Source organism: Camelus ferus, chromosome 10 (genome assembly GCF_009834535.1).
Source record: "Camelus ferus isolate YT-003-E chromosome 10, BCGSAC_Cfer_1.0, whole genome shotgun sequence".
Taxonomy (NCBI): domain Eukaryota; kingdom Metazoa; phylum Chordata; class Mammalia; order Artiodactyla; family Camelidae; genus Camelus; species Camelus ferus.
This window is the reverse complement of record NC_045705.1, coordinates 29715283-29739204: the sequence shown is the minus strand read 5'-3', so window position 1 is coordinate 29739204 and position 23922 is coordinate 29715283. Positions and strand designations below refer to the sequence as shown.

General features: G+C 48.3%; 1 protein-coding gene across 1 annotated transcript in view; it reads right to left on the bottom strand.

Annotated features, from left to right (window-relative positions):
• CRY2 (cryptochrome circadian regulator 2) overlaps positions 1 to 19408 on the bottom strand; it is a 31918-nt gene extending 12510 nt beyond the window's left edge. Inside the window, exons 1-6 of the mRNA XM_032488540.1 lie at positions 19159 to 19408; positions 11557 to 11665; positions 8981 to 9123; positions 7184 to 7368; positions 6382 to 6470; positions 901 to 1041 (exon numbers count right to left, since the gene is read on the bottom strand). Coding sequence (XP_032344431.1) covers positions 901 to 1041; positions 6382 to 6470; positions 7184 to 7368; positions 8981 to 9123; positions 11557 to 11665; positions 19159 to 19376 — 885 coding nt within the window. The 5' untranslated portion in view covers positions 19377 to 19408. The remainder of the gene's footprint in view (positions 1 to 900; positions 1042 to 6381; positions 6471 to 7183; positions 7369 to 8980; positions 9124 to 11556; positions 11666 to 19158) is intronic.
• Between the last annotated feature and the right edge of the window lie 4514 nt (positions 19409 to 23922).

The window sequence follows — 23922 nt, the reverse complement described above, 5'->3', positions numbered from 1 at the left end:
TGCAGAGAGTCAGGCAGTAGAAAGGGATATTGCTGCGGACTCTGCACTGGGAACTAAGCTCCCCAAGACTGGTCATGATCCTTGTCCTCAACCGGCCCTGTTTGGCTCCACTTTCTTAAACATTGAAGGTAGTTTTCCCATCAGCAAGCATAAAAATTGCTCAGTCTAGACTTTGGTTAGATAAAGTTACACCCAGTAGCCTTGATCTGGGGCCATGAGGGAATTAAGAGATCCAAGCAAATAATAATCTTCCTAAAATCACAAGATCACCCACCAAACTGGCAAAGCCATCCTGTGCCGCAAAATATAGATATTGGCAAAGATGGGGAAGCAGTGTGAAACAATGTAGACACAGGTGATCTGATGAATTTGAATAGTTGGAGGTGCTGCGCTCTGTCCTTCTGGGGGTGGGTGCCTCACCATCGGGGTAGCTTCCTGTAGTCCGAATCTGGCCCTGCATTCAGCCCTCTGGGTCATTTCCTCATCACTGATGGGCAATCACCACTCCTACGCTTCCCTTTAAATGCTCTGGGCACAGCCCTGTAGAGGCCCACTGTGCTCTTCACTTCCGGCCTGCCTCCAGCCTTGCCCTCCCTGCCTCCCACCCTGCATACTTGGCCCCATCGACCCGCCTGTCCTGCCACCCCTAGGGCCACACCCTGAGGTCGGCTTTTCTGCCTGTCCTGCTCCACTGGAGAACCTGGATTTTATTTCGATCAGCGGTTTGGGTTGTGCTGGGCTCTGCCACGTCTTGGATGTGGCCTCTTCCTCACCTTCTCTGGACTGTATGCACACGTAAGCCAGAGGGAAGGCCTCTTTTCGGGGTGACTGACTGGCCCGGAGGCCCTGGGCCACTTGGCTGCAAGCAGGGCAGGGGGTGCCGCCCTCGCCGCCCCTCACCTTTTTATACAGGTCCCACAGGCGGTAGTAGAAGAGGCGGCAGGAGAGGCAGCCGAAGCGCAGGTAGGGGCTGAGGCCCGTGGGGCTGGCCAGCAGGGAGTTGGCGTTCATTCGGGGTCTCTCATAGTTGGCAACCCAGGCCTGCAGCAGAAAGACAAGGTGGTGAAAGGACAGACCTGGATGCTTCAGAGAAAAAAACCCGAGGCACCAGGTGGTCAAGGAATCTGCCTAAGGTTGCAGACCAGAAAGCCAAAGTGCCAGCACGTGAGCCCGGTGTCATTCCGCTCCCTCACGCTGGCACAATTTTTGATGGAACCACCACCAAGCAAAGAATGAGGCCCAAGTTCTTGTCCTGACTTTACTATTTAATTTGTGGTGTGAGCATAACAAGTTACATGGTCCCTCAGCTACTTATCTATTCAGTGAGACAAAATTTTCCACCTCCTGGGGATTAAGTAAAATGACAGATACGAAAGCTTCTGAAAGCACTGAAGGGTCTGTGATTATACAGAAGAAAAAGGGCTTCTACTTTACAGAAGATACCAGCGCTCAGTCCCTGCTCTGGTGACGGGGCCCTGAGGCTACAGCTGCATGGTGGTGACTTCCCCCCCCGTTCAACAGTGGCCAACAAACCCTTTTCCGGGGACCCACAGAGTCATTCACTTCTGGGGCCACTTGTCACATAGTATCACTGGTCTGGTTTTTATCAATTGCCACCAGGCAGAGCGCTTTACCTCCACAGCTGACATGTGTGTTCTCTCATTTGATCTTAAATGGTTCTCCAAGGCAGCATGCCATCACCTCCTTTTGAAAACGAGGAAACAAAGCTCAAAGGGTTGTGTGACTCTCCTGGGGTTATAGAGATGGTAAGAGACAGGGCTGGAGGGACTGACTCTGGATTCCAGTCCTTTTCCACTACCTCTGATAACTGTTTTCTCTTTCTCAACTCCTAATGCCCTCTTTCTCTTCGCAATGACTATTTCACACACTTCACACCCTCTTCAGACCTCTATTCCACACTCCCCACCACCCTTCAGCAGATGACCTTCCTTCCTATGATAAGGAAATGGAAGCCATTAGGTAGGAAACACCTCAACTTTTAGCCACAGAATCTACAAACCTTCCTGCCTTCACACATACCTGGCTCCTCCTGTGACCCTGCCCAAGGCCAAGCTCCACCCCCAGGTCTGGAGCCCGCCCACCCCTCTTCCTTCTCTTACACATTCCATCTCTCCCTCTCTTCGGCGTCCACTCCAAGATCATTGGGAAAACGATCTTGCTTCTTTGCAAACAAAACAAAACAAAAATAAAGAGCTTCTTGTCACAGTGGACTTCTCCCCTTGGGTCCTCTTTCCTCCCTTCACAGCCAGCCTCCCTCCGTTTCCTCACACCCACCTTCACCCTCTAGTACCCGTCAGTCTAGCTTCCGCCTTCAGCACCCCCATCAGACTCTCTGTGATGTCCATGCCACCGAATCCTGCAGGCATTTTCTTTCCCTGTATTTTTGGACCTCCCAGCAGCATCTCACCCAGCGGACCTCCCACCCCCTCATCTCCATACCCACCATTCCGTTGGCCTCTGGACGCCACAAGCTCCCGGTTTCCTCTCACCTGGCTGGCTGCTCTCTGTGTTTCACCAGCTCCACCGCCCCTCCCAACCCCTTAAGTGCTCACCTCCCAGGGCTCTGTCCTAGGTCCTCTACTCAACAACTGTGTTCCCTCCAGGAGCTCATCCAGTGCCATGGCTCCCGTGACTATTTCTTTGCAGATGATCACGACGTCTGTAGCTCTAGCCTAGGCTGCTCACCTAGACTTCCAGATCACTCCATCCAACTTCCTGCCAGAGATCTTTACTTGATTGCCTTTCAGGGACCTCAAGGGTAACAGGCTCTTGTCTTTAAACCACCCTTTTGTTGGCACTCTCTATCTCAGAAAATGCACTGTCATCTAACTGATTGCCCAAGCCAAAAGCCTGGCCATCATCTTTGACTCACCGCTCACCAGGTCTGGTCCATTCTACTGCCCAAGTATTTCTCCAATCTGTCCTTTTCTTTTGGCACCAACTTGGTTTAGGCTAAGACTGTATCTACAACGGACAACTGTGACAGTCTCCCAATGACCTCTCTGCATCAATTCTCGTGCCCCTCCAATCCATTCTCCACACTGAGAACAGAGTGATTCTTTAAAATCCCTATCCCACATGTGCGTTGGTGGTATAGTGGTGAGCACAGCTGCCTTCCTAAAATCCCTATCTGAGGACAATACATGTACTGGGCTTCCTGATGTTCTTAGGACAGAGTCCCAAATCTTAAACACAGCTTACAAGCTAACCCGACAGTGTATGTGGGCCCATCTTTCTAGCTTCTTCTCCTGCTATTTCTTGAAGCACCATGCTCACTAGCCTTTGCACATGAGCTCCCTTGGCCTGGAATGATATCTTCCTTTCCACTCTCCCTTCCTTGGTTAATTTTAACTCTTCCTTCAAGTCTCAACCTAAAGGCCACCTCCTTGGCAGGTGATCCCTCGGGTGTTGAGTTAAGTATCTCTAACAGACATGAGGTATATTTGACTGCTCACATTCTTGCCCACCTCTCTTTGAAAATCTATTTAAGTGAGGCACAGGTACAGAAATCACACGGATGTGTGGCTTAATGAACTATTCTAACACAAACACCTGTGCAACCACTGCCAAAGTGCAAAAATCAGAACTTTGCCAGCCACCCAAGAAGCCTATCTACGTGCTCCAACCAGTCACAGTGCCCTGCCTGCCCCATAAATGACTACTTGTCCAACTTTTATAATAATCACTTTCTGGCATTTAAAAATGTTTATATTTTTCTATTTTTGCAATGCACATCTGGAAGGGAGGGCTTTATCTCTTCAATTATCCTTTGCATTTTTAAGTATTTTTTTCCTCATCCAAATTTGTATCCCGAGGCTCTATAGTTTAGTCTTGGCCATTTAAAAGACTTTGACGTGTTATTTAAGTTTTTTTCACTCTACACATTTCTTGCCATATCTCTCTCCTCCTTTTAGATTTTTCTGTGGAGGCACCCAGGCAGTCTGACATGTACTAATTCCCACCGCCTGGATTTTGCTGTGTACTTATGGTACAGTTCAACACGTCCCCCGTCTGGTGTGTGGTCTACAAATTGGTGGCTGGTACCAAAGACTGTTCTGGACTCAGGTTTGATCTCTTTGGCAAGACTACAGGGGGAACATAGCATCTGACACTCTCCATGGTGTAAGCAGTCATTAATGCATCATGTGGCATCACGGGGGGCTGCAAGATTCCATCATTCTTTTCTCCTTTAATAAATTTCATTTAATAATATGGACACTTTCTATTTATAGAGGTGCTTGCCCTCATCTACCATAGGGTAACCCAGTGGTAAAGATCATACTGTTTGCCTCCCCTTTTTGGTAATAGCGTCTAATTTTCTTATGGTGACCCAGCCCTTCCCTAATCTCAGTTTAAGTGGGAAAAGTGAAGCTAAGCCCGCTGCTGACTCTGGGAGTGGGCTTACTCTCAGATGCAAGTCTGGCCAGAGAAAGCACCCCCTTCCCTGGCCATAGTGACTGAGTCAGGGACAGTCACATGACCCAAGCCAGACCATTAAAAGCACTCCTCGGGACTTTTTCTGAAGCTTTTGGAACAGAGGCACACAATTTCTTCTGGTGGTACTAAGCGGGTTGAAAATAAGCTGCTGGTGACCAGCTTTGACACTGCTCAAGGAAGGCCTGCCTGAGAATGAAATAATACAGAGAAAGGCAGAGCTGAGACGGAGAATGTATTCCTGGTAGCATTACTTGGACATCTGGATCCAGCTGTGCTTGAAGGCTACATCCTGGACTCTTGGTTATGTGAGTTAAATAACTTTCTTTTTCAAAAGCCAACTTGCAAACAAGAACTGATTAACATAATCTTCTTGCTCTTTTGCTCCCATAACCTCTGAACCATTCCTTTCCTAATCCTCAGCATATTGTGATTCCTTGCTTCAAATCTGTCACCTCCTACAGACATGTTTCTGGAGACAGACTCCATGCCTGTCTTGTTGGGCAGGCTTTCTAGTAGCTAGACCATCCTGACATGAGTAGATGCTCACTTCAGACTTGGAGAACTGAAGAAGTTAAAATAAACCTCCTGAAATCAGGCTAAACTCCTGTCTGTCAGGCATCTTTTATTCTCCCAGATGTGCAGGATGCAGTATTCCCTCTGGCCACCACTAAGTCTGAAGGGCCCTGATACAAGGCCCCTTGACGAAAAGGCCCTCCAGGGGTATGCGGAAAAGGAGTCCCTGAAGCAGTGATCTAAGGGGCATTCCTCTATAAAAGGCTTTTAAGGAGATGATAATGCCCAGGCCACAGGTAAGCTCTTTACTTTTAAGTCTCATTCTATCCTTGCCATCCCATTTGTCATCTCCACCCTTCTGCCCTCTTGGCGCAGCCTTTGTCTCCAAACTGACCGCAAGGATCTCTGGGTAAAGCTGATGTGGACAGAGACAGCTGGTTCCCCATAGCCCTTGGACACTAGCTCTTTTCAGTCACTGGAGCTTGCTTTTGGCCCTGTCTGATGGTAACACCCAGATGGAGACATGAAGGTTGCTGGGCCTTGGGGAGGCTGGGCCCATGGCATGCCCTCCCTGCTGGGAAGCATTCTTTCCACATAGGCCTGTCTCAGCCTCCTTGTTCCACTGTTATCACTTGGCTGTTGGGCCAAATGCCCAGCCATCCGAGCAGGAATAGAACAAGTTGTTCTATAAACCAGCTGCAGGGGGCAAGAAATGGGAGCTGACTGTTCTCAGTTGTGAGAACCTTCTCTGCTGTTCTAGTCCCAGGGTGGTGGGGGCACGTGCATTGTCGAGGAGTGTCTCTGGGGCCTCGGCCTCTCTCCTTCCCCTTGCCAATTCCCGCTTCACTGGGAGGTGGGCCATTCATTCTCTGTGCCAAGCAAATGGAAAGCAATGCCTTGGAGGAGAACCAGCAAAAAGTGGGGGGACACATGAACACAAAACAATTAGTCTTATGGGCTTTACTGACCAGATACCCTATCTGTAAAGGGAATCTGCACACAGATGAAAGGAAAGCAATCTAGCGTTAAGTTTTTAGAATCACACAGAACAAGATCTCACTCTACTACTTAGTAACTATGCGGCCTCAGACAAGTTACTTAACCTAAGCCGTAATTTCCTAATCTGTCAAATGGAGAGCTTAATACCTATCTTGTAGGGCTGCTGGAAAGATGAAAGGAAGTAATGCAAGCAGGTGCTTAACCCAAAGATGCTCAGCCCAGTGGCCAGCACCTGGTGAGCACTCACCGAACAGTAGCTGCTATTATTGTAGTTGTTGTTGCCACACAGAAGACACTTCATTTTTCAACAGTTTGAGCTAAGAGGCCCTGAGGGGCATGAACCTGACCCCATCTCCCTAGCTGCATGGGTGTCAGCACCCAAAGTTCTGTGTCTCAGAAACAGGGCCATACCTTCCGCTCCAGGTGCTTATCCAGGCGGGCCAGAGCTTCCGTCTCTCCTCCCTGCCAAACAGCTGGGCCAAGTCCTTCAGTGGGGAACCCTACATGAAGAGCAGCAGGTCAGAGGACCGAAGGTCAGGCCAATCCAGTGACGGCTGAGTAAGTCTACACACGCTGGTTTGCTCTTTGAGCTTTGTGGGAACTGAACGCAGTGTTCTTGGTGCTACTGGTGCTGAGATAATCGTTAATGTTTCTGCGTTTTCTAAGTCACCCTTCCACTGTGACCTTTTCTCTTCTTATCCTTGCCTCCCCCATCCCAGCCACACATCATTCCGGGCAGGTGAGAATAATCCTGGACTGCTCACCCTTTCAGGTTAGCTGGCAACAGCTGTGGTTTTTCAGGTGAGAAAGGCTAACTTTGTTCAGATCAAAAAAATGGGTTGAAGAAGAAGGAAAGGGAAGCAACAAGCAACGCTAGTTACGATGGTATTGAGAAACCCACTGATGCCAGCACCAGACTGTGCCGACATCATCTGAGAGGGAACGGTACAAAAATAGGGGCATAAAATAGAAACAGAAGACTATGTATAAATGTGAACAGAAAAAAGATCGGAAGAACATACTCCAGTATTAACAGTTGTTATCTCTGGGTGGTGAGTAATAGTGATTGTTTTATCCATTTTCATTTCTCTGTATTTTCTAAAGTGTCTATAATAACATGCATTACTTTGACCAAAAAAAGAAAAAAAACCAGTAAGTTATTTTACAAAAAAGGAGGTGCTGGCATGAGCAGCTCGGGGCAGGAAGTACGCACCCAGCTCCTCCAGGGAGGGCACACCAAAGGTTTCATCATGGTTCTCCTGGATCTCGGCCCTGCAGCTCTCCATCTGCTGGCTGGTCACGGAGCCCACGGGCTTCCTGGGCAGCTCCATGCGGCTGATGATGGTCTGAAAGCGCTTGTAGGTAAGGGGCGGCTTCTGCCCGTTCAGCTCAATGATCCTGGGAATCCCAAAGCACACCTAATGTTACTCACAAGGTCCTTCATTTCAGGTCCCTGTCTGCCCAGAAAACAGCCCAGACTTTGAAGCCTTGGAGGGTGGCTTTCCTCTTCTGTTCATGGGTCCCACCCCTGAGCGGAAAGGACTGGGCAAGGGAGGCTACATCTCCATTTTACCACAAGGGAAGATGAAGCCCAGATGGCTGGAGCAGGTGCCTTCGGTAATGGAGCAAGTCAGGGCCAAAGCTGGGCCTCAATTCCAGTTCCCTGGTGCCTAGGTGGAGCTGCCTAAAACAGCACCTGGCCATCTCTCTAATCACAGAGAAGTCCCCACTGGCCTTCCTGGAACTTGGCCTGTCTGTCCAAGCCACAGGAATCCCCATGGATCTTCCTCTACCCCAGCACAAGCCTTGAGGAAGTTCTTTGATAAGAGCTGCAAACATGTTCCTTGGTTGGAGAATCACTCCCTTTTTGGGCCCTACTTACCAGAACAGAGAGGTGGAGAAAAGCCTCTCTTCCCTAAAACAGAGGCTAGGGCTGGGATTAATAGCAACAACTGAACTTAAAGGGGTTTTTACAGTTTACCAAGTATTTTTTCATGAGCAAGGGAAAACACAGCTGCCTTCAGGTAAGAAGAAAAGATACAGGGGAGTGAAGAGAATTGAGGCTGTTTATATAAGAATGAATTGGGATCAGGTGAAGCCAGACTCCCAGGGCTCTTGTTGGCCAAGAAACAGCTTATGCAAGACTGGGCTTGCTGGCTTGCCTGGCAAGCTCATTTCTTAGTTTCTCTCTCCTCCCCTCCGTTTGGGAGATACAAGGTTGGCTGCTGCCCCTACAGTACCTCCCCCTCCTCCAGCACGTGGCAGGAGGAGGAGCTCCACACCCAGCAGCTCCTGAGAGCCCAGCTCACATGCAGAGCTGTGTGACCCGGCCTCCTGGCAGCCACCACTGGGTCAGGGGAAGGGGGGCCCGGTGGCTGCTGGCTGAGGGCTTGGCAGCAGCAGCAGCACCAGGCGCTGACAGCTCGGGAAGGGAAGGGGAGGAGAGGGTTTCCTCCCAGCCTCTCTGAAAGCACAGGGGCACTTCCTGGAGGGAAGGAGGCTACTCTGTAGTTAGCAGCTCTCTGCAGGGATCTCTGGAGCCTCCTGAGCAACATCTAAATGCATGGCCTGGAAACCTAGATAGCCGGGGGAGACCAGGGAAAGCATTTCAGGAACAGAAACTGGGCCTATGAGAACAGAGATCTTTTGGGGGGGCAACAGACAGGGTCTACTGAGGTCCGAGGGCAGTTTCTGAGCAGCAGGATGGAAATGGGAGTATGTGGAGTGGACAGGCCTGGAGCATATTAGAAGCAGATCTATGAAGACCCTGAGTGGTGATCCTCACTGCTTCCGTCCCTTGGGCCTAATAAGCCTCTTTGCACCCCAATCAGGTAAGCTCTCTGACCTGTTCTACAGGCCCCAACTCTACAGTCTCCTCCAGCTTCTAGAAAATGCCATACCTCATGTGTCAGGGGGCCCTATTGCTGACCCTCCCTGACTTCCACTCAGCAGGGGCCCAAATCACCAACTCCCACAATTGGCAACCTGACCCCTGGGACCCATCTCTCACCTGTCCAGGTCATAGAGAGTATGAGAGTTCTCGGTCACCACCTCCACACCAGCCTCCTTGGCCATCTTCATGATGGCTGCGTCCCGTTCTTTCCCAAAGGGTTCAGAGTCATATTCAAAGGTCAAGCGGGTCACCCCCCATTCCTGTGGGGGGAGAATCTATTAGGCTCAACACTGTTTGGGAAGGAGGAAGAAACTGGGCACTCAGCTCCTTCCTGGGTGGGAACACAGCAAGTCTGTAGACCTGTCAGAATGGGCTACAGAACTAACCAGAGACAGTGATTTGAACTGGAAAGCCAACAATCTGAGGTCCACAAGGTTTGAGGAGGGCAGGCCTCTGGGGTGAGGCTAACAGCCTGCAACACTGCGCCCTGAGGCTCATGGTCTCTGTAGAATCCAGACAGAGAGGGGCAGCTCTGTGTACTTGCTGTGTCCTTGAGGTAGGAAAATGCAGCAGGAGGCTATAAATACAGCGCTCCCAGGGGAGCCCACAGTCCCTGAAAGAGGCACTGAGTCACTGGTGGAGACAGCAGGGGACAAGATCACCACCTCCCGCCTGCTCGGCAAATCTTTCCCAGAGCTCTTCAGGCCCTGCAAACTTATGGCCTAGTTTTCTTGGCAGACTTGAGCTATGTGAAGTGTCCTAATAGTTTCCACAGCAACACTCCTGAGGCTAGGAGCAAACAGAGCTAACAGGCTCCAGCTCTCAGAGAGTCGGGGAAGGAGGAGCAGCCCTTAGCCCAGAGGTCAGAGAAATCAGACCACAGGAGCCACATGTTTAAAAGGAAGGGAATTCTTTTCCAAATCTTTAGTCATTTCTGGTAGAAATTTCTAAATTTCCTGGCAAGGCTCTGAGAAAGCTGGTCCAATGAAAGATTGTAGATATAACCGACAGAAAGCCTGAGAACATGCAACTAGCAAAAAGGAAACCACATTCCAACCAAAGTCTTTGGTCACATTCCTTTAAAACTCTTAACCCCCTGGGGCTAATGTCCTCGGCATGCACAGGCATGCACAGGCCAGTCTGGTCCCGTGACCCAGCCTTGCTGTTGGGTGTGGGTCCTGAGAGCAGGGCTGGGTATCCCTCGTCCAAGAATAACAGCATTAAACATTTACTGAGCTTACTATGAGCCAAGCACCATGCTTAGAGATTCATATAGATTACACTGTTAAATACTTGTAATTCTGTGAATAATAAAAATGTTATTATTAGATGCAACCTTCTCCAAGAAGCCTTCCTTGACCTCATTCAGTATGATTCTCCAACACCTTGCCTGTTTTCCATCACAACATTTATCCCATGGCAATGAAGTTGCCCATTACTTGCTGGTTTCCTCTATTAGAGTGTGAACTCTCAGAGCAAAAACCATGCTGTTTCAGTCTTCATTACCCTAGGACCTCGTATGGGGCCTAGTACATAGTAGAAACTCAATAAATATGCAGTAAATGAATAAATGAATGAGTGAATGATCTCTCTGTATCTCTGGGGTATTACTGGGTTGGACTATGAGGTGCTGGGAGAGGGGGGACAATGCAGAGGGAGGAAAGGCGAAAGCGTTTAACAGTATGTTGGTTAAGAACACAACTCTGGAGTCAGAGCCTGGACTCAAATCTTAGACCACCACTGCTCAGCTTCATGACCACGGACAAGCATTGCTTTCTCATCTGCAGAATACAGACAGCAGTACCTACCTGTTAGGGCTGCTGTGAGTATGAGAATTAATGTACGTAAAGCACTTACCTAGAACAGTGCTTGACTCATAGGCAGCCCTCAATGAGTGCTGGCTATTATCAGCATTGTGTGGTTTGTGTGTGTGTGTTTGCCTGTGGGGGGGATGGGGATGGGGACGTGAAATGAACGATGAAGAGTTTACTAAGCTACTTGCCTTGACATTAATCTTTCCCCCCAGGAAGAGTAGGGAAGGAAGCTGTAGGGTGGAGAGGGCATAAAACAATTGTGCTCTGCTGAGGATGAGGCGAGACTGTCCTACAGCCTCTCTCCGTGAGCACTTCTGCTTCTGTCTGGGCCTTAAAAGATGTGCTTTGTAAAGGGGCTGGGGAAAGTGGGCTGGCTACCCGATACAGCACAGAGGCCTACGTCGTACCCAAATGAAGAGTTTATCATTCATTTACTCTGGAGGAAGCAGGGAAGTTCCCTCAGAGAGGCTGACTTTTTTTTCCAATAGGCAGAGCAAAGCAAGACAGGAAACGCCCCTTGCTAAACCGGAAACCTCACCCTCAACTCCTGGCCTCCTAATAAATCCTGCCGGCGAGAGCCAAGAAAACATCCAAGGAAGCCAGTGGCATCAGGGGTGGAATAACTTGCCACATCCATGTCTGGACTAAGCTGGGAACTTTCCAACAAGAAAATTTCCTTGCTTTCACAGAATTTTTCCTTAACACAGTTTCCATTCTGTTGGCAGCTGACCGGCTACATTTGCTCCCAACTTCCCAAGCAGCAGTGGTCAGACTAGCCCCGACCATTCCCACTTCCTCAGTCAGAACACTGTCTCACTCAGTCTGCAGGGAACCCCGAGGAGCAGACTCTCTGTCTTCTCTTCGACTCTGTACACTTACCTTGAACAGCCTTGGGAACACATCAGCCGGCTGTCCCCGGACTACAAACAGGCGGGAGTTCAGTTTCCTTAAACTCGTGTCCAGATCTTCCAGAGACTGAAGCAGGAACCTGCAGAACCCACACAGGCCTTGTTGGTGGTCAACATAACAGAGTCACTCTCTTTCCTAACAAAGCAGGGAGAAGCTGGTATCTTGTTGTCTATGCCAGACAAGCAGCATCGTTCTACTGGGTTCTAGTCCAGGTGTGATATGGCAGGGGATGAGGGATGCCTCCACTGAAATCCTGCCTTTGCCACTTACTAGCTGCATGACTTTAGGCAGTTACTTAACCTCTTTAGCTTTTTACCCCCCTAATTTGTGATATGAAGTTGATGTTAGTACCTACCCCATAGAATCGTTAAGAAAAGAAAGGCAAACAATGAAGAACATTTAGTATGGAGCCTGGCATATAGAAAACCTGGGATAAGTGTGAGCTACTCCTACTCTTGTTGTTTCTCTGTGATCAGAGGCAAGTCACTTATTCCATCTCAGCCTCAGGCCCTGGGTATAAATATCCACCCATCACTAGGCGGCTGTGAGAATCAAAAGGGAGAACAGATGGGAAAGCCATCTGAAAAACAAGTGCAATACTTGGTATGGAAGCCTGAGGTCCTATTAGAGGAACAGGACTGCAACAGCCCTGGAAAATCTCACCTACCCTGGTCCAACAGACTCCCTGTCTTTCCACACTCATGCTTTGGGCTGCACGGACGTCTAATTGCCACAGCCCCACAGCGTGGGCTTGGGCCCCAGTTCCCAGGGTTTTATTTGGCGGGTAGCTTATTCTCCAGAACTCCCCAGGGCTCTGGCCACCAGGTCCTCATCCCAAGAAGGAGAATGCCAACGAAGGTACTTCTCTGTAGGATATCCTCCCATGCTTTTGGGGGTAGGAGTTGAGACAGGAGAGCTTCAGATACTCAAAAGACCTAGCCTGAGAGCTGGATCACCATGGGAAAGGGACAGGAAATTAACATTTCCTGAGAGCCCTCAGTGTTTTATTTATTTACTTTATAGGACCACAAAAATTTACCACCTGTTCAGTTAGGCATAATTACCTTTCTGAGAAATTCCATCAATACATTTTATGATATGTTTTATCTTTAAATCAAGTATAATTAACATTTTAAACAGATTAACTATTCATGTGGTTCAAAATTCAAGTTACAAAAGGGTACATAGTAAAAGGTCTCCTCCTCCTGCGTCCTCCAGGAATTTGATTCCCCTCCCCAGAGGCAACCAATGTTATCAATGTTATTATATACCTGTTATGCTTTTTAAGTGCATTTTCAATTCTCTCAACACATTTTGAAGAGAAATAGTAGCTTCGTTTTATAATGAGGAAAATGAGACACAGAAAGGATAATTAATTTGCCTAAGATCATAGTTATTGGGTGACAAAGCTGGCAAAGGAACCTAGGTCGGTCAGGCTCTGAACCATGTTCTCTTCTCTGTGTTCCCTTTCTTCTGCCTTTTAGCGGAACATCAAACACTGCTTCAGGGGATGAGATGCTTGCAGGACCTCATGTGTTTGGAATCCCTCTCCCTGACAAACATAAACCTGACTTCAGGTAATCCACTGATGCTCTGATCTTCTTCCTCAGGAACCAAGCCCTGACAGGTCAGCCTGGTTCACAGATACCTCCTGCTATCTACCCGGTGGCCTCCTACCCAGCCCCATCAACAACAGGAATCACCAGGTTTTATTTTGAGCGCAATAAAACCTGGCAGCTCCTCTGCAGCACATCACGTTCCTGACTATGGGAAGCTTACAGAAGCAGCGACTGCTCCCAGGCTGCCAACTAGAACCGGCCCCCGCTGCTGCCTCTGACGTCTATAGCATGACACTCCCAGGCAGCGAATGCCACAGACCCACATTCCAGCATGAGCTGAGTCCTGGGCTCAGCCTGGGGTGTCGTGCTAGCTAGCGAGCATGCAGAGACTCTCCAAGGGGTTATGATGGGAGACTGACAGGCTGAATGCTGCTTTATGTAAACCCCAAGCTCCACCTCTGCGAATTTCTGTTTTTGAAACACTGACACCCTCAGAAGAGGAAAGCTGAGACAGAGTGACGTACTTGTGTTGGCCTCCTCCCAGGCCTCACCCTCCTCTCTGGAGGAAAATAAGAGAGACCCATGAAAACAGCCTCCATGGCACCTGAAACCTGAGTCCTGCCAGGTAGCTGGCCTAGAGACACCTGGGGACTTAAATTCCACAACCCCAGGGCAGAGGGTCCTCCATCTGGGGCTCCCAGGAATGTCCCTGCCAAGCTCTCTAGGGGCCTCATCATCCATAGTCCACTAGGCTGCAGAGGACTTTGATTTGAAGTGACAAATGAGACTGGCATGCATGTGAAAGCTAGGTTCCAGCTGCCTCCTGCAGACTTTATTTTGAGATCTCATTTATTAAAAGGAGAGATTCCCTGCAGCATCTCTGAGGTACAGATAACTCCACGAGAGCCCTTTTCTTCTTTGACAAGAGATGTCAAGGCAGGGAGCAAAAGGCACGACTGTGAACTTAGCAACCAAGTGATAAAAATGATAATAATAGCAACAACTCACGCCTGATGAGCATTTACAATGAACCAGGCATGGTTCTACTTGTTTTACATACATCACCTCACTTAATTCTCAAACAGTCCTATGAAGTAGATACTACCATTATTCCCATTTTACAGATGAGGAAACTGAGGCACAGAGAGATTAACTAATTTGTCCAAAATCATCCACCTAACAAGCGGCCAGAATTCAAACCAGGGCAGTGTGGTTTGGCATTTGCATTCTTAACCAGCAGGCTCTCCTGCCTCTCGACCAGGACTCCCCCCACCCCCTGCCCCCCAGTACTGAGGCTGTGCTGCTGGGGACTCCGCCATCAGGGAGCACTACAGCCCAATTCAAAGGCCAGCACCTCTGTCCCAAATCTCTGCTCCTCTGGGGGATCAACAGCTGTGAATCATTCAGAAGCTTGCTGAAATACAGAATCTCAGGCTCCTCCCAGACCTCCAGAATCAGAATCTGCATTTTAGTAAGATCCCCTGGTGATTCCTTTGCACATAGAAGTTTCAGAAGCACTGTCCCAGAAAACTGAACTTTACCTCAAGCTTCTATTTCCAAGTTGCCTTTCTTTGCTTCTAGTTTGTTTCTACTAAACATCCTTTCTTTGAGATCCTGGTTTCTGCCTTCTCTTTGGCTCTCTAGAAGTGCTGTTACTTCCAACTTCCCTCCAGAGTCAAGCCCTCCAGGGCTCCTCCAGGAAGGGAGGCCTCACGATGACCTGACCCAGGAGTCCAAGCCTCCAGGCAGAGAAAGGGCAGCTACTGCTAGGGCATCACCTGTGAGGCCAGCCAAAGGATGCTCTGCATAACACCAAAGGAACAGGGAGCAGGGCTGCTACTGGGCAAACGCCCACTGGGGCCAGTGGGCACATCCTTCCACCAGAGAGAACCTTGGGCCTTTGTTCTCCCCTAGAGCCCTCCTCTCCACGTGGCCAGTTTCTCTTTACTCCCATGAGGGGAGCCTCTAAAGACAACGGGCCTGGGCATTGGAGGTGGCAGTGTCTGGGCAGGCAGCTCACCTTTGGCAGCCCTAAACTGAGCTCACATGCTGAAATTTAGAGCACATGGTCATGTGTGAACAGTTTAAGCTCACCCTTTGGATTAAACAACATGCATAGCTGAGCTGCATTACGTAAGTGCTCTGGAACCAGCAGCAGACAACTGGAGGAAACCAAATCGGAAATTTCCAAAAATACTGAAAGGACTCAGTAATTCAGGGACTCCATGGAGCTAGCCCTTTAAAATAAGACAGGCAGATCTTTAGTGAAAGACTTCTCTAGAAATGGCAGAACTGTTGAGGAATGTTTTGTTTATTTGTTATTAATAGGAGGAGGGAGGACAGTGAACTCTTTTTTTGGGTCTAGACTGTCCTTGACCAAGTTTCTCTGCTTCAAGCCAAGGTTATTTAACTGTAATGATGACATCATTGGCTGGCCCAGACTGGCTACATAAGATATTAATAGAAATTAATTTCTCCTAAGTAATTAAGAGAACCCCATGGAAAAGTATACCCCAAACCCACAATCCATAGCAGAGACTGATCTCTAAGTATCACTCGAATAAAAATATATTTATTCTTTCCTAATTTCAAAGAGAAAGATGAAGATGAAAGTTTTCGTCCCATTTGGGCAAATGGAAACATCTCCTCAGCAGCAGAAGAGTAAAGTGACTCCCTTGGGTACCAGTATAAACAGTTCCGAGAAACTCAAATATCCTTGCCAGTAGACCACAGTTCTCAATTCCCCTCTTGCTGACCAGGTTCCAGGGAGGACACACCCAACGTGGACAGTCCAACAGCGTTGAGCTAACAGCACTGGGAAGAGGGACACACCTCTCACCAGGTATTCGGGATGGGGGTGGGGGTATTCCCAGGTCACCTCATTTTTAATTCTGAGCAATGTGTGCTGAGATTTTATTTCTATCAACTCCCTCTGTCCCAAAAGCTCCTGAACACAGGTGCAGCAAAGAGCCACAGAGAAAATGACTCAGAGTGAGGGGAATTGTTGCCAACACTTACCTAGGTTGCAGTAGGGAGAGAAAGGTAAGGAAAAACCACAAGGATCTATTTTGAGTACCCATTTTAAAATCTAGAAGCGGCTCACATTCCACCCCCTCCCCTTTTTTTGGGTGAGTGTTTGGTTCTCACTGCAATACTTCCTTCCAGATGCAGTAAATTTGAGGACAGTGGGTCTGGGGGCAATGGCAAAGGGCTTAGCTAACTAATACTTGACAAAAAAAATCCTGAGGCTCATATTGCTACAATTACCCTATAAACTTCCCACTACTACCAAGGCAAGGAGTCTGCTAGCCCTCCTCCTATGCTAATAATATGCACATTCTTGGTTGCCTTCCTCTGTCCACTTTTGCTCTTAGAAAGTGCCATTCATGGTTATTTTAATCTGATTCATCTGCTGAAAAATGCTGTGTAGGAGTGAGTGTAGAAAGTGAAGGAGGATAATGGAGATACAGATTTTGATTTCCCCCATCTCCTGAAGATGGCCCAGGGCCCACTCTTCGTAGGGAGGGTTCTCAGAGGCAGCAACAGAAGTATTTGCAGAGCTATGATGTTATGCTACAGCACAATTCTCCCAGATGACTTCCAGACCCAGAAACAGCCACTGGAAGATTACACATATTGGAGTTATGCAGAGGTACGGCTGGCTCTGTCACTCCTCCCAAACCGCAACAGCATGAAACAGTCTGCAGTTCTGATCTCATTCTGATCCTGGGAGCAAAGAGCGTGGCGGCGGGTAGGTGGTAGGAGTGTGTCTGTGTCCAGGCCCAGCAGCAGTTATCGTATTCGATTTGTTCTGTGTTATTTCACCTCTTTCTTCTGTTGCCAAAACAAATCAAACCTCCCACCAATGCACTGCAACACATATCCCAAGTTGTCGGGCTCAGGTCTGGGGTTCTCAAGTCCAGTGCTTCTCTGGCTTTGCTGCACATGGCAGCTTTAAAGACCCTAATGCCCAGGCCATAACCCAGAACAATGAAATCAGAATTGGGAGAGAAGGGGGCCCAGGCATCTCTTAAAGATCCTTAGGTGATTCCCATGTGCAGTAAGGTTGAGAAACACGGCTTGAGTCTGTCTCCCTATTTTATTTACTTCATGGCACCTAGTTCTACTAAATTATGGTTGTTGACTTGTCTTCTTCCATGAAAATGTAGGCTCCAGGAGCTCTCAACACTGCATCTGCTTGTTCACTGCTGTGTCGCTAGCAGCACCTAGAGCAGTGCTTGGCAGATATTAGGCGCTCATTAAATAATTGCTCAATTAACACTTGCATTCCTACATGGCCTCTGACTTCAGGATTTGACGCAGACATCTGAGCTGCCACATCCCTTTTCTTTCACTTGCTCAAAAGCACAATCACAAGAGGGTGACAAGAATCCATAAACCTAGTTTCTAGTGAAACTGAGTTTAATTAGCAACAGAGGTTTTGTTGTTGATTTTTAATCTCCATTGCCACAAAGGAGCAGGGAGTCCTACGCAATGTCCCCCAAAACCCAATAGAAGAAGAAACTCCTTCCTGGCAATGTAACAAGCAAGTAGTCTGGATTCTATTTACTCTGCTCTGATTGGCACACTGCCATTGGCAGAGGGGCAAAGTCTCAGACTTGGTCCATCTTAGGCATAGTCGGTGGTTTAAGGTTATTTGTCAAACCCAACCTCCTATCTATAGAAACTGGAGCAAAGGCAGAGCAATAGAGCAGCCTGAAAACTGTGTGGGCAGGCTCTCCACAGGACTATCTTTAGTCACTCCCTCTATATAAATGGGGCAGGAGGTGGGCATTTAATAGACCCACTGCTAGGAGCATTCACTTTCCTAGCAGGGCACACACCTGGGAGAGGAAAGAATGGTGGAGAGCCAGCATGCCCTGGGAATAACCCTGCCCCTCAGTGCAACAAGGCCACAAGCAAACATCCTCCAGAACAGTGCAAACAAGCCAAAGGACTGCTGCGGGGCATGTTAGAGATGGGTACACAATGTCTCAGGACTCCTTGGTTTTAAACACTGATTACAGAGAAAACATCAACTACAGACACCACACACTACACACCATCAATCTTTTCCCATGATCCTGTCGACTTAATCTCCTGGGAGTCATCAAAGAGGGGCCCTTGCTATCATCATAGCTTTCCTGCTCCCTAATCCTTAGCACATCAGCTGATAAAAGTCTTATCTATCATGGCTCAACTGTCCTTTAAAATCAATCTCATGAGAAGAGGAGGAAAGAAGGGACACTTTGTTTGCTTTTTTTTCTAGCAAGCCCCGTAACTGCTGAGGGAATCCTCCAAATTGGGTTAAGTACCGCTCTCTGCTCTCTGGACACAAAGTGCCTCTAACTGAACATGCCGTTGGGGTCTGTATCTGTAATAAAGGGGAGATGGCACTTGCCTTATATAATGCTAAGCTAGAGTCTCTAGATACCTCCAGAGACAGGATGGTCTTGGAGGGAAACCAGGATAGGTAAAGAGATAGATTGAAACACACCAGAGGCTTAAAGATGACCTTCAGGAGCCCAGCAATGCCTGAAGAATACAGGCATATGCTGTGCTATCAATTCAGAAACCTGTTCCTGACTTTACACAATAGCTCTTGTCTTCCCCTACCTGAGTACACCGCCGCCGAGTGCCCAGGACCAGGAGTCTCCGTTCTGCCACTCACTGGCTCCAAGTCCTTGGGCAGGTCAACTTTATGTCTTTAGGGCTCAAGAGTCTCATCTGTGCAATGGGGATCAGGATCTCTGTCCCACAGGAATGCCATGAGAACCAAAGAGAATAATGCGCAGTGCGAACGCGCCCTGGGCCACCCAGGAACGGGGACTAATTGCTTCCCTCGTCCCGGCTTCTCCTCTCCGGAAACCTGGCTCCGTCCCCCTGCCCCACCTCCCTCAGACCGGGGTCTTCCGGCAGAGGGACTCGGGGCAGAGTCCCTCCTCTGACAGCGGGCGTCCTAGAGGCCAGACTGTGTCCCCCGAGCACGCGACCCCACCCCAGACCCCTTCACCTCCATCGGTTGATCCCGACTGAGGAGGAGGCCGCGAACCAAGGGTCGAGGATGTAAACGCAACGCACGCAATGCGCCCCGCGCACGGCCGCCAGCAGCGCCGGGTTGTCGTGGAGCCGCAGCCCCTTGCGGAACCAGTGCACTGAGGTGGCGCCTTCCGCGCCGGCCGCCGGCGCCGGGGCCGCCGCTGCCGTAGTAGCCACAGCCGCCGCCATCATCGACCAGACTGCTCCGGCCACTGCCGTTCAGCCCAGGTCCGTGCCGCGGGCCCCGCCCCCAGCCCGCCCAGTGACCTATGACCCCACCGCTCCTCTCTAGGGCCCCGCCCCCGGGCCCTGGAGTGCCTCTACTATTGGCTGGGCGCCTCCCGCCGGGCGATTGGCTCAGACGCTCTGAGTCTGGCCCCGCCCCCTCACGTTCCCACCTTGTGTGGGCCTGCCTGGGAGGAGCCAGAGGAGGGGGTGTGTGACGCAGGCCCGCGCTCCCTAAGGAGGTCTGGGTGTGGACCAAGTCCCAAGGGACAGAGGATCTCAGATGTAGGCCTACCGCTGGAAGCTGTATGGGCTGGCGGGGTGGGGGTGGGGGGTTGCTGTGAGTGACTTACAGGACGGACAACCCATCTCCTACGTCATCATCGTCATCAATATCACCATCATCTACCGCACTCTATATATATACATCGTTAGAACATTCTACTTCACCTGCTATTTATTGAGTGCATTTTATATGCCAAGCAGTGTGATGATACCTTTACAGGACTGTGTCATTTACTACTCTCACCTCAGCCAAGTTGCATTCATTTCAACAAACCCTAGTGAAAGAGCTGTTATTCTCATTTTACAAAGAAAACTGAGGCTGCTGCCGGGTAAGTGACTTGTTCAGTATCAGAAGTCTAATAAAAGGGTTCTACCCGATTATTCTGAATCGGAAGCTTCTGCTTTTATCCACAAAGCCATACTTCCCTCTGCCCTGAGCAACCTGGCGTTTACAAGTGGTAGAGTTCAAAGGGTGGGGAGAAGTGCCCTGATGTGCAGCAGCAGAGGGGTTGGGAGTGGGGACTGGAAATGTGGAGGTCGTGGGTTGAGCTAGTGACTGTGCCATCAGATGAATTTTTCTTTTAATTCTATGTTTAGTAGACTCAGTAGTACCTCTTTATGCAAAGCACTGACCTGGAGTCTGTGTGGGATTCAGAGATGTGGAGGACTGTCCCCTCTCCTCCTCAAGGCAGACAAGTGGAGCTCTCTTATTCTTCTGGAGTCTAGCAGAGAACTTACTGGTTGAATGAATGAATGACAGGAGAAGCATATGAACACCTCAATGAAGCCTTGATGGTGGGCTAAGCTAACCTAGTCAGGTTGACCCTCTGGGGTTATCAAGTGAAGAGTCTGTCTCAATTTGGCTCTTGGTTGTGCCCATGCCCAGAACCCTTCCTGAACTTGGGAAATAGCAATGAAGAAATTTAGCAATTCCGTCAGCAATTTAGTAGCATCAATTGGCACAACTGTATAAGCCAAAGTGTTGCTGCAATCCTAGGCTCTCTCATTGTCATTTGCTTTGTACAAATTGTTCCCTCAAGCCTGGATCACACTCAGCACCCCACCCCCTTTTACCTCCAGTTTGTTCTGTGTCACTGCTCTGTGTCACTGCTCACTTGCTGTCTGGTCACTGCCTGCATAGTGCCTCACTCATTCTGTGCTTCCTCTTATCACTGGCCTTAGTCCATGGTACTTGAATTTCTTTCTTGTCTGTCTGCCTCATTAGACTATAAACTCCTGGAGGGCAAGGGTCGTGGCTCATTTACAGCTGTATTTTCAGGGTCTAGCTCTAGTGCTTGGCACTTAATGCTCAAGGATTATTTGAATAAAAATTGGACAGGGGCTAGAATTTCAGATTGGCAGAAACCTTTAATGATCTATACCAGTCCTAAACCTGTCCTTATTTGGGGGGGGGGTAGGCAGTTAGGTTTACTTACTTTTTAAACGGAGGTCCTGGGGAATGAACCTAAGACCTCGTGTGTGCTCAGCATGAGCTCTACCACTGAGCTCTGCCCTCCCCACCTTTGTCTTTATTTTTGAATCCCATCGCCAAATGCTTGCTGAGTGAGGAGATGCTACAGCTCATTATTTTTCTTTTAAAAAAAACTATGTATGTATTTAAATTGAGGTATAGGTAGTTGATCATTACTTTTCTTTTGAAGCTTTTTATTCCCCTTTCTCTCCACAAGTTTGATGCTCTACTAGGAATGGAACAGAGAGTGGAGGGAGATAGTCCTTCCCTGTAGCCTCAAAGATGGGTATTCTCTTTTTCTCCTCTGAACTCCCATGATGCTTTCTGTATAGAGTGTGAGCTCCACGAGGGCAGGGACTGTGTTTATCTTGCTCAACAGTGTATTCCCAGCCCCTAATTTGGTACCTGATATGTAGTAGGTGCTCAATAAATATTTGCTGAATGATTGTCATTTATCTCTTTCTATCCTATTAGGCTCTTATGAGAGGCAGTGTGGTATAATGGTTAAACTCAAAGTCTTGCACTTTTGGACTCACTGCGTTCAAATTCTCATACTGCTTTTATTTTATTCTATGTGACCTTGGGTAAACTAGTTGACCTTTCTGTTCCCCCCTTTCTTAATCTTTACAGTAGAGATGATAGTAGTAGCTAGGATATAGTAAATATTTAATAATAATCAGCTACTGTTATTCTGGGCAGCAGGAACAGTGTCTGCTTTTGTCTTGCCACACTTCGCCCTGAGTCTTTACATATGAGTGCTCCATAAATTTCTGAGTGAATATAAGATTTTAATCAGTTTTTTAAAGTCCTCAAAATTATACCTATAATGAAAAACAAAGAGAAGTAATCACTACCAACCCCCTAAATCAAACAAATCAATTATTTTTTATCTTCATGTTGCCTCCAGATTTTGTCCATCAACATCAGAGTCCTACAGCTGTAATCAAGGCAGAGATGCAGTGTTACATGCATTTTTAAACAAAATATTAAGCATGTTTCATATTGCTATGTCACTGTGTTTGTTATTTTAATGACTGTGTAGTTCCTCAGCCAAGTTGATAAAGATGAATTATTTTATTGAATGATTGAGTATTGTTTGGATATAACAACAGGGAAACATTCAAGAATCAGGAAGTAAATCTGGCACTTGATAGAATTCTGGAGTGCAAAGTCCACTTTTAGATTTTACAGTTCAGAAGGGACATAGAGATATTAGAGAGAGACCAAAGAAAGCTGTAAATCTCTAAGTAGGTGAAATATAATCATATACTATTACATCTTTGAGAAAAATGAGAACTGTGCTATACATCTTGTTATTTCTTCATTTATATATCTACACCCTGTTACTTACAAGCATCTCTGAAGAGTGGTTGCCATGAGGATGCCAAAAAGCCCTTGTTTCCACTAAGGGCAGAACAAAAGAATGTTTACGCTGTAAAGAGTAAGAGATTTAAGGAAGGACTTTATACTAAGTGATATAGGAATGAGAGAAATTAGCCAAATAGCTGGGGGTTTCTTTCTTTGCCGAAGATATTTAAGAAGACAGAGGTCAGTTCCGTTTTGTCTTTTTGTTGTAGTCTTACATGGAGACTGGATTAGGCAATTTTTTACATTCCCTAAGAACTACGCTTTGGGTAAATATTTGATGATTGGTTGAAATGTAACCAGGGGTAGGAGGGAGGAAGGGATGTCCCTGGCGAGTTTAAGTAGCCCGCGCCCTCTAGTGGTCAGACTGGGAAAGAAGCGGCCGCTGTGCTTCAGGCTGAGCCGGGAGCATCCGGGCGCATCCTGGTCTCTAGTTAGGCGCAGTGTGCAGCCGCAGCCTTTCTATCTACAATTGACTCCAAAGCTTAGAATTTGAAAACTGGTGGCCAGAGGGGCAAACTAGTTTTGGAAATTAGGAATTTGAGGCCTTTTGCCAGGTTCACTGCCCCCCAGTTTGCTTCAGGCTCCACCTGAGTTGGACTCTGGGAAGGTGAGGGGACATGAAAAGAACAAGAAAGTGGTCATCTTCTTCAGAGTTCAGGCAAGTAACAGGCAAGGGAAGACGCCAGGGTGCAAGTAAACAGGTAGCCCCTTGTTAGTATTACTAAATCTAAACTGCACCCTCAATATGTAAATGAGTGAAACTGAGGCTGCCCTGGTTGAAGCAGAAATGGGGACTAGGAGCCCACTTGACTCCCCCTTCTGCTCCAAGGGGGCTCCCTAACCTTCCTAGAGGCACTAATCTCATCTAGTTTCCTTCCCCCTATTTTATAGATAAGAAAACTTAAGGTATGGGAGGTGGGGGTGACTTTGGACGCACAGCTGAAAACCAGTGTATCTCAAAGACAGTGGAAAGTGGACCTTGCTTCACAGGGTTATGTTAGGATTAACTGAGATGAAGATGTAAAGAGACTCGCTCAGGCCCTGCATACAGCGGGCCCTCAATACATTCCTTCCCTCCCTCTGATGCAGGGGAATGAAAAATGAGATAAGGCAGGGACCCTGTGCATAGCGATCTGGAGAGGAAGCAGAGAGAGTTTCGCTAGCTGGACGGGAACTCGTTAATATAACTCTTCTGTGACTGCAGAGCAGCCTGGGAGCCAGACTGAAGGCCTGGTGGAAATGCAGCTGCCCCCAACCAGCCCCACCCTCACCCCACAGTCTCTCTCTACCTGCCTGGGGCTCCTCTAGGACTATTTCCTCCTCCCAAGACAGCCCTACCTGGACCTGATGGGGAGTGGGAGTTGTAGAAATAAACAAAGACCACCCAAA